The sequence below is a fragment of the Cynara cardunculus genome, assembly GCF_001531365.2.
Source record: "Cynara cardunculus var. scolymus isolate 2C chromosome LG 1, CcrdV1, whole genome shotgun sequence".
Taxonomy (NCBI): domain Eukaryota; kingdom Viridiplantae; phylum Streptophyta; class Magnoliopsida; order Asterales; family Asteraceae; genus Cynara; species Cynara cardunculus.
In genome coordinates, this window is record NC_037528.1 from 2,210,350 (window position 1) to 2,221,943 (window position 11,594).

Here is an 11,594-nt window from a genome sequence, read left to right on the forward strand (position 1 = left end):
TAAATAGTTGATTTGATACTAATATTGATATATTTTTTTCAAAATTTTATGATATCTTCAAATTTATATTTTATTCAAAAATAAAATCATTATTACTTTCTTAAAACACATAAAATTGTATTATAACATCGACAGCGTCAAAAAAAAAGAACATTAAAATCGAGATGTATCTCGCTGTATTACGCGATTACCTTTCTAATATATATATATATATATATATATATATATATATATATATGGGGTCCATTCAAGGAAGAACTGATTAGTTTGTGCTAACTGTGAGATTCAATCTCAACCACAAATCAACGGATAAATTAGAAAATTAATAATTATTGTAATTTGAGTTAAAATTATAATTAGAGAACATTTTAGGTATTTTTAAAAAACTCATMTCTCCTCTCTCCGACCTCCAATCTCCGGCCTCTGGTGAACATTAATCCGGCAGGTACCAATAAATCACAAAGATACACAATGTGATACCCATTGTGATATATTATGATACCATTGTGATACAAACTATGATACCCATTGTGATATATTATGATACCATTGTGATACAAACTATGATACCAACTCAAACTTATAAACAAAGATACACAATGTGATACCCATTGTGATATACTATGATACTGATTTCACCGGAGGCCGGAGATTGGAGGTCGGAGAGATAAGAGAGGATAGATGAGTTTTTTTAAAAAATACATAATATATCCTCTAATTATAATTTAACCTCAAACTACCATAATTATTAATTTCCTAATTTATTCGTTGATTTGTGGTTGAGATTGGACCTCACAGTTAACACAAACTAATCAGTTCTTATTTGATTAGATCCTTATATATATATATATAAAACAAATTGTATGTAAGTCAATGACAATTAATACAATCATATGAATTAAATTTTTGACAATATTAACTAGCATTATGTATCCTGTTTTTTTGAAAGCTGAGAACTCGAACCTATTTAATTTTTATTGGTTTTCAACTCTACAAATTTCTGTTTTATGCAAAATGCTTCAATGAAGAGAACCATAGAGTAAAAGAATGTAAAAGGTACATAAATTTTCTATTTGTCTCTATCTCTTAAGTTATCCTCTCTCTACCTCAAAAGGACGGAAAGACATTTTATTGGAAACCTGAAACAATGTCATTTTGTATGTAAAATTATGCAACTTCACTTTTCTGTTAAAATAAACTAATTATTTAATCGTCTATTATTTAGGTATTTTAACAATCGTTGGATCATTTGTACCACCTGGATTTTTATTATCTATAATTTCAAGTTTTATATGTATTTTAATTTTGATATAGATTGGAGGAAGTGTTGTGAGTAGTGGTTTGATCGAGTATCACTCTTGGCAAAAATCAAATTTTGATCAAAAATACATGGCTCACGGCCGCAAACGCTTGGCTGTGTGGGCGCAAGGACCTAGCAAAAATTGGTTAGAACCTGGGTTGTTGGGAGCTGGGCTTGGACGACTCAAGGTCACATCCAACAGGTCGCGTACGCCTTGTTTCTCCCTTAAATCTGATTTGTTTGCTCCAAACTCTGCATTACTTCTCACCTACTCATTTATTTCTCAATAAATTTTGGTCCAAGAGCATTTATTTCTCCAAACGCATTTAAGAAATTAAAACCAGGAATTCAAAGCTTTAGATTCAATGTATATTCATCTTCTCCACTCTTTTCCAACATTGTTGGACACATTTTGAGGTTGTCTCAAAGACCCATTTGTGATTCCATTCTACTACTTTTACTAACTCTCATACATGTCAAGATACTTTATTTTAATCTCCTAAACATTTATCTGGATGTATTTTACATATTTGTAGATTTTGACCAAGTTTGTATATTTTGAAAGATTTGAGGGTTTTTACCCTTCTGTTATTAAAGATGGAATCTTCAAGTATGTGTTATTTTTACCAATGGTGGATCCAGAATTTTTGTTTACTGTAGTCATCTTTAAGGTAGACTAAAGGTTCGTAAAATTGTCCGAAGTGTTTTTAACTTATTTACAACGTTTCGAGGGATTTTTAAAGTTTTTTGGTTGATTTTGAGGGATTTTTTTTAGTGTTTTTGTCGATTTCGAATAACTTTTTTGGTTTTTTTGATTAAGTTTAATAGATTTTTTGGTTAGAGTAACGGTTTCGATTGGAATTGGGGGCCCGTGGAAAAATATAACAGAGGAAAGTGAAAGGTAAATCGTGCAACACCTAAATTCTAACCTAGGAATTTTCTTTTTGAGTTTTTGATTGGGGTCCTTTCCCCCCTCCTTTTTGCTATTGTGTCTGCCACTGATTCTTACACCCTCATATTTACCATGAGAAATGTTACATAGTCTAAAACAAATTTTCTTTAAATACTTTAAAATAACGACTAAATTAAGGGGTTGTTTGTTTACTTCTTAATAATTCCATTAAGAGGTAATCTCTGAATCGTTAAGAGGAGAATCTTGTTTGGCAAAAAAAAGTTTGTCTCTTAATGGTTCTAAAACCCTCTGAATGATTTTGTATCATGAGTATCTCTTAACCATTAAGTGCCCTAATTTCATTGTAGACAATTACCAAACAATTATATTTCATTTTGCACAATATCATAAAAGATTCTTAATCATTTTGATCACTAAATAATTATGCACAAAACCATCCAGTAACTAAAAAACAGCACTAAATATCCAATCCACTTTGTTGAAAATCTATGTCAAATTAAAAAATATACCGACAAATACTTTTGTTGGATCAAGAATCGATACTACTGATTGGAAAATAATAATAATAATAATAATAATAAGAAGATTATATCTTTTGAAAAATTATATTTAATTAAATAAATCCTTTATGAATCTAAAACAGAAAGTTGGGATGACGTCATATTGAATTAAGAGCAAGACGTCATATCCTTTTTTTTTTCTCGATTTTCTTCGTTTTCTTGCTCTTTCTCTCTCTTGAATACACAGTTTCTCTCTCCAAAGTTCCCACATATATAAATGTCTGGCAAGCTGAATTGCACCTATAGTGAATACCTTATTCATATCATAAATGGAAAGAAACAAGAAAAAACTGGTGGAAACCCTAACCAGAGGTAGAAATTCTGCAATGAGGCTGCAGAATTTACTGCGCCAGAAAGTTCATGATGATGGGTTGGTTTCTGTTGATGATCTTGTGACGGAAATATCACGATCTTTCTCCGGCAGCCTTTTGGTCTTGAATTCTTGCAATTCCGGCAAGTTTTGTGGGGTTCCAGTGAACCCCCATCTGGGTTTAGCTTGTTCCCTGAACCGGGTACCGGAAGTTTACTCCGGCAACACCGCCAAGAATCCGGCACAGACTACGAAGGAACGAAGAGGGTGTTACAAGAGAAGGTCCGTACATATACTTCCTCTTGTAAAACGTACAATTTTCTTAGCACATGGTACAACATGCTAACCTTCTTTTTCTTGCTTGATTGCAGAAAAACCATTGATTCATGGATCGAAATTAGTGGTAGAATTGAAGATGGTCATGCATGGAGGAAATATGGACAAAAAAAGATCCTCGACTCTAAATTCCCAAGGTCTCTACAATCATTTATTTTCTTCATATATACTCCGTTAGGGTTAGGGTTAGGGTTTTCGTGAAACCTGTGACTCCAGCTGTGAATTAACAAAAACACATTAAACTTTCAAAGTAAAACACTTTGAAGGTACAAAACAAACCTTCACCGTGTTTCTACTGTGTTGATTTGGTGTTTTTGTACTTTCTTGGTGTTTACAGTGTTTTCTATGAAGATACAGTGTTATTTTGTTATGTTACGTCTTGAGAAAACAATATGTTCTTACATGATCTCAGGTTTATTCCGCTAATAAAATCTAGTATGAACTTCTTATGATTAAAAATTTAGGGGTTGTTTGTTTACCTCTTAATAGTTTCATTAAGAGACAACCTTTAAATTGTTAAGAAATAAATCTTGTTTAGCAAAAAAATGGTTGTCTCTTAATGGTTATAAAACCCTCTAAATGATTTTGTATCATGGGTCTTCCTTAACCATTAAGAGCCTTAATTTCATTGTAAACAATTACCATACAATTATATTTCATTTTACACTATATCATGAGAGCCTCTTAATCATTTTGACCACTTAATCATTCTGCATCAAACCATTCAACAACTGTCAAACAATCTATTAATTTTTATTTTGTTTTTGGGTTCTGCAGATGCTATTTCAGATGCACACACAAGTATGTTCATGGGTGTAAAGCATTAAAACAGGTTCAAAAGCTGGAAGATGAATCAAACAAATTCCACATCACATATTTTGGCCATCACACTTGCCAAACTCCAAATGCTTCTTCTCACCCTGGAGTTGTCCTTGATTCTAAAGATTTCACAAACCATTGTTATTTACCAAGTAGCCCCTCGACTATTACAAGTATCCAAATTGACCCCTCGTTTGGAAAAGAAGATCCATCCGACAATGTTTCATCAGGCAATGATGCACAATCATCCCCTCCTTTGCTGTGGAAGGAGATTTTGGTTAACGATTTGGACATTTTCAAGAAGGATTATGTTTTAACTGCTATTTCCTTTGATGATGCACTGTATTTTTAGGTTTGATTTTTCTAGCACTGAAATAATCAATTTAAATGTAAAATACAACTTGTATTGTGTAAAACAGTATAATAACGGGATCATTGAAAAAATATTGCATTAATCTAATTCCTTTTTCCCTATCAATGTTCCTATATCTTTCATTTGTGATTCTAAAGGAACCACGTCTACACGTACTGTTCAAACTTTTTGCATGCTTATAAAATTCTAATTCGCTGATGTGACTTAAAAAGGTTCAAAGAGCAATACCCGTTTCTTAAGTTATGTCTCTTGATAAGACCCATATTTTTTTTATTAAATCAATGAATAATTCAAGGGAAACATGATCTTGACTCATTTTTGAACGATGATCACTTATAATACCGAGTCTATATCCAATGCATTTGCGTATTTAATTCAGTTAGGTGAATAAAATAGTATTTAGTTAATGTCGTATTCATATGATTGTAAGGTCGAAATGATGGAAGATAACGACATGAAAGAAACTTTATGTAGTTGTTTTGATCAGTAGTTAATAAAATATATATCAACAATATTTCAATTTATGTCAAATTTGATAGTTTTAGGATAATTTATCGATTTTGAATCGGTTATTATATATAGAGTTTAATTTGTTATCATTGTCAATATGATGAAAATTTGCAAACTTTGCTCTCCCAAGTTAGCATAGTGAGCTTTTTTTTTAATTAACATGTATATCCAACCTGCTATGCGAGTCGATTAATATATCCAATAGACGCTTTATAGGACTCCCCCCAATCTCTAGCTAATTGTGTAAACACTTATCGGGTAAGAGTCACTATTCTTACTTATCTTACGGGGTAAGATTTTCGACCATCAAAATGGCATAGTAAGATTGTTACAGTACGTGTCTCTTGCCCGATAAGCCTAATCAGGTAAGAGCCACCACTTTCACTTGTCGGATAAGATTCGCAATCCTTGTCATGTTTGTTTCCGGGTAAGATTCCCGGTTTTTATCATGCTCATCCAATAAGATAAATAACTCAATAAACATTCACCCAATTAACAGTTTAGTAAACAACCCATTAATTCAATGTAGTATGTTTTAAAATATTATACATTTTACTAATGGGCAAATTGCATGAAAAAATAACGTACTTTAACTTTATTCCTATTTTAGATAACATATTTTCAAAACTTATATTTTGGTACCTAAGATTTAAAGTTTTAAACTTTTAAGTACCCGAGTAATTTGTTGAAGCATGCTGATGTGGCGAGTGATGAGATGAAATTGGGTTGAATAACAAATAATATTGAGTTGTATATCATATCACTCGTCACATCAGCATGGTAACTGGTTAATGCTTCAACCGGTTACCCGGGTACTTAAATGTTTAAGACTTTACATCTTTAGTACCAAAATGAAAGTTTTGAAAGTACGTTACTCAAAATATGAATCAAGTTAATTAAAGTACGTTACTTTTTTCATGTAATTTACCATCTACTGGGAAAACAATTCAATTCACATATCATGGAATTGTTACAAAGTGTCATTCATTCCATTAAGCACATATCAAACCCTGAATCACAAATCCTCATATTCCTTTCGGTATTAATCATTGCAATTCCCGGTCAATGTTGCTCAAGCTTTGACTTTTTCAGCCTCAACAAATAATTAATCACGAACCATTCTCGAGACCAAAAACTTTTGTTATTTATTGAGTTCTAAGTAAAAATTGTGACTCAATCCTATTCCACATGACAATGCTACGAAAGCAACCAATTTGCCTTTCAATCGACGACGTCAATTTGTTCATTTTATGTTTAAGGATCGAATTTAACCGTACGATGTATGGCACGTTGAAAGACGGCTACACATGCATGGGACCAAAATACGCATTTACGTGTTATATAAATCCAATTTGAATTAGAAGTAAATTTGAGACATACCCAAATAAACCGGTACAGGTTCGAAAAAACGTGATTCATTTAGTGACGAAATACTTCCAACTTTTATTATTTTAAAGATAGAATAGGTCTTACGGCATCGAGAGAAGTTGAACAACACTTGGTCCATAATCAAATACTATTGGTGGCCTTCTTAGATAGCTTCGACTGAACAGAAGAAATGTATTATTGAAATCGAGACTTTTTTGTCGGTTCATCGTAGATAATCGATGATTTAGTGGTCATTTTCTTATATTCTTTTGTGATTCTGGATGGTCTGAATAATTTGGGGGACTTTGAATGAGCAAAAATCCCACATATTCAAACATCAATTGACGTGAAAAGGATGGAATCATTGAAGTTCTAGGAGGGAATTAGAAAGTGACAAGACGACCATGGGAGTAAATTGCAAGATGACAATATTCAGACCATCCACTTTTCTTTGCTTTAGAGTAGCGTCTGATTTAACGGTCGTTCATGTCTATCTATACTATATTATAAAGCATTTGATAAAAATTCTTAAAAACCATTTTTATGTTTTGTATACTGTTTATTAATATATATTACTTAAAATTTAAGATTACAAGTACATTGTGCATAAGTACAACTTATTAAAGCTATTTGAATTCGTATAACTAACTGCAGATAACATAATCAAATATGGGATAAACATCTCATTTCAAATATAAAAAATATAAAATATAATTAGGATAATTATTGAGTTATAACATAATACTTTAGTTATTATCTTTATAAAAAATTATATTATTAAACCTAAATTAAATTTCTTTGTTACTAAACTTAAATTAAATTATAATTAAAAAAATGAATTAAAGAAATTACACCGAAACACAAAAACTTTTAAAAAGATTAATTTGACACTGATATCGATATATATTTTTTCAAAATTTTATAATGTTTTCAAATTTATATTTTATTCAAAAATAAAAACACTTTCACTTTCTCAAAACCTCATAAAATCGTATTATATCGACATAAAAAGAAATAAAAGGAAATACTGAAATCAATATGCATCTCGATGTATTGCACGAGTACCTTTCTAGTTGTTTTTAAAGAAACGAAAATAATATATATTATTTTTTTATATTTAATATTAATTACGAAAATAGTACATGTGCTATTATTCAATATGTACGTTTGATTCAAAAGTTCTATTTGTTGCATTTTTGGTCCAAATTTGATTTTCTTTTTCCTAGTAAATTATATCATTTTTGACTCCTAAGTTATATGGTCTATCTATTTTTTTTTCAAATTTGAAGATTTTTTTTTTATTATTATTACTAGAAGGGTACTCGCGCAATGCAGCGAGATACATCTTAATTTTAATGTTTCGTTTTATATTTTGTCTCTATCGATGTTATAATGCGATTTTATGTGATTTTGAGAAAAAATAAAATGTTTTTATTTTTGAATGAAATATTATAAATTTTTTTAAAAATAAGCGAAATTAGTATTAAATCAACTATTTAAAAGTTATCATTTTTTATGTAATTTCTTTAATTTATTTTTTTATTATAATTTAATTTAAGTTTAATAATGAAATGATTTATTTTTGGTTTAATATTATAAAATTTATAAAGATAATAATTAAGTATTCTATTAAATTAAATGATTATCCTAATTATATTTTAGATTTTTTATATTTAAAATGAGATGTTTATCCTGTATTTGATTATGTTTATCTGCAATTAGTTACATGAATTCAGATATAGAGCTTTAATAAGTTGTATTTATGCACAATATACTTGCAATCTTGAGTTTTAAGTAATATGCATTAATAAACAGTATTTTACGTATAAAAAGTGGTTTTTAAGAGTTTTTGTCAAATGCTTTATAATATAGTATAGATTATTATTTTAGAAGAGAGTTTAACATAATTGTTGAATGAAACTTTTCTCAAATCTCCATAATTTTCTAAAATAGCTTAATTGTTGGAGATACTCTTGGTTCTTTATCTAGATATTGTTTAAATCAATATGTTAGATGTGATCACATGTTGTGTACAAAATGGGATTTTTCATCTTTTTCGGTCCTCATCATCTTTTTAGCGGTGAAACGTTTAGGTAGCGTTTGGTACGCATACATGATTGGACTGGACTAGACTGGACTGAACAAGAGGGTAGGATCGGACAAGACTAGACGGGTTGGACTGGACAGAACAAGTGTAAGTCTTGTGTTTGGTACGATTAGGACTGGACGGAACAGAACTAGACAAGTTACCCTCAAAAGTTATTTGACGATTTCAAATACTATATAATGGTTATAATTGACCCAAATAAAGTAAATAATTAAAAAAATTAATCTATAAATATTTTTACACAATTTTCATATAAATAAATACATACATATATAATGGTACCAAATTTGAATGAAGTTAGTTGATATATTTGATGGTAGTAGTAATGGTGGTGGAGGTGATTTTGGTTATGGTGGAGGTGATGGTGGCCGACGGTAGTAGTGGCGATGGGCGGTGGTCGATGGTGGTTATGGAGGTAGAGGCAGTGGTGGTTGGTGGGCGACGGTGGTCGCAGAGAACGTGAAGATGGTGGATTGTAGTGGTGGTGGCAGTTGACAACGGTGGATGAGGTAGTTGTGTCTAGTGTAGTGAAGATAGTGGTGTTTATGGTGGAGGGGAGGTGGCAATGGACGGTGGTTGTGGAGGAGGTTGTTATAGTAGAGGAGGAGGTGGAGGTGGCCAACAGTGGTGGTGGTGGTGGCAATGAATAGTGGTGGTCGGTTGCCGATAGTGGTTGTAGATGTGGCAATGGACAGTGTTGGTCGGTGATCGACGGTGGCTGTGGATGTCATGGAGGAGGTTGTTGCGGTATAGGAGGAGTTGAAGGTGGCCAAAGGTGGAAGTGTTGGTGGTAATGGGTGGTGGTGATCGGTGGTCGACGGTGGTTGTAGAAGTGGTGAAGGAGGTTGTTGTAGTAGGGGAGGAGTTGGAGGTGGCGAATGGCTGTAGTGATGGTGGCAATTGACGGTGGTGGTCGATGGTCGACTATGGTAGAGATGGTGATAGACGATGGCAGACGGTGGGTGTGGAGGCGATGTAGGATGTTGTTATAGTGGAGGTGGAGGTGGAGGTGGCTATCGGTGACCGTCGATGGTAGCAACGACTGAAACTAGCGTTGATGACCATTAAAACAAATATCATATCAAGATTGTATATCAAACTATGGTAGATTAATAATATTTTAGTTTTTGTCTCATTCTTGTCCCATCTTGTTCCACCTATTCTGGTGGAACAAGAAAAAATCTCTTTTGTCTCATGTTGTCCCACTTTGTCCCAATTCTTGTCCTTGTCGTATGTCACATCAAACATGAGACGGTAAATTCTTGTTATGTCTCATTCTGTGCCAAACGTGGACAACGAGCTTTGTCTCATCCCGTCTCATGTACTAAACACAGTCTTAACAAATAGTTTTAGAAGAATGTAAATGACCATATCGCTGCTTTTGGAGAGCTCTAAAGGTCTTCAATGTGGTTTTAGTTTTTTTTTTTTTTACTTGAAGAAGAGGGTACAAACATAAAATTAAATTAAAAAATCAATCAATGCATGACCCATAGCAATTAACGAATTAATTTATGCAGCATCTTAATTAGGGACTAAATCGCTATAAAGAAACCAATTTCGGACAAGAATTGCAAAATTTAAAAAGTTTGGGTTGAGCCTACTATTTGCAATACCACAAGGACAATTTTTATAATTTACTAAAAAATATTGAGAGATTTACAAAAATCATCCTTGTACTTTACCATAACTTTCAAATTTCGCTACTCAACCTTATTAAATACACTAGTAAGGTAGTAACCTTGTGGTTTACATTTCCTTACAAAACTCGTCCCTAGCTCAAACCGCCGTTAATAGCTTCCGTTAAATAGGGTCATTATTTGCCCACATGTAAAGGGTAATTTATTCATTCCCCATTTAACTTTGTTTAATGTATAGGGGTTGTTTGGTTGAAGATGGAAAATGAGAATGACTTTTCATTCCCCCCGTTTAACTAGAAATGAAAATTTGAGCTTTTAAAAAAATGAACCAATCATATTACATAAAAACAATACAGTTTCTTGTTTATTTTATTATCATTCTCATTGATTACTGTTTAATATTTTTAACCAAGCATCCCCTAAATGTTTTAAGGCTTTTCAAAAAAATAACATAAACTCTCCCTCTCCAACAGCCCTTTTTATTGACACCTTTCGTCCTTCCCTCAACGACTGCTCTCCTTCGTCAACTTCTTCCCTCCTTCCACCGACGAGTGCCCTTAACACCACCTACTGCTTTACACTTCCATCCCTACACCACCACTGATCAACCATGGATATATGAACAGATCCAAAAACACATAAATGAAGGGTTTGGGTAGTAGCTTGATTAGAGGGTTTGTGGGGGTTGATTTTGATTTTTTAATAAATCACAAGTACTTGTATAATAAAAATAAATTCAAATGATCGATTTACCCTCTCGTGAATATTGAATAGCATGTGGGGCCATTTAAATGGCAACATCTAAATGTCTGTCATAGTAGGGACCGAAAGAATTAAAAAGAACATAGGGTTATTGGTGTATTTAGCAAAGTCAAGTGACAGAAACAAAAATTTTGATAAATTGGGACAATTTTTTGTAATTTACTCTTAAATATTTATTGAGAACTATAGTATGATATGAGCTGGAGGACAATGATCTTATCCACAAAGTAGCTAAAAGTTATCGCTTTTGGTGGAAGTACAAGGGCTAGGAAACCAACCCGCATTTAATTCTGAAATATATAGCTGAGGCTGTAAAATAGATATTTCAAATAATTTTAAAAACATATCACAACTTGACCAAATTAAAAGACAAATAATTATTTGATTGTGTCGAAGTAACATATATATATTTATACTATATTATAAAGTATTTGGCTAAAACTCTTAAAAACTCTTAAACTCTTAAACTCTTAAAAACTCTTAAACCCGTTCATCCCTATCCGATTTTATCCCATATCTGAATTCGTGTAACTAATTACAGATAAACACAATCAAATACATTATAAACATCTCATTTTAAATATAAAAAATCTAAAATA

General features: G+C 31.9%; 1 protein-coding gene across 1 annotated transcript; it reads left to right on the plus strand.

Moving 5' to 3' along the window:
• Nucleotides 1-3,015: 3,015 nt before the first annotated feature.
• On the plus strand, nt 3,016-4,694 carry LOC112525548 (probable WRKY transcription factor 70). Its single transcript, XM_025135719.1, has 3 exons — nt 3,016-3,365; nt 3,455-3,556; nt 4,197-4,694. Exons 1-3 carry the CDS (start codon nt 3,043-3,045, stop codon nt 4,588-4,590), a joined length of 819 nt encoding a protein of 272 aa, XP_024991487.1. The 5' UTR covers nt 3,016-3,042; the 3' UTR covers nt 4,591-4,694.
• The last annotated feature ends 6,900 nt before the right edge of the window (nt 4,695-11,594 follow it).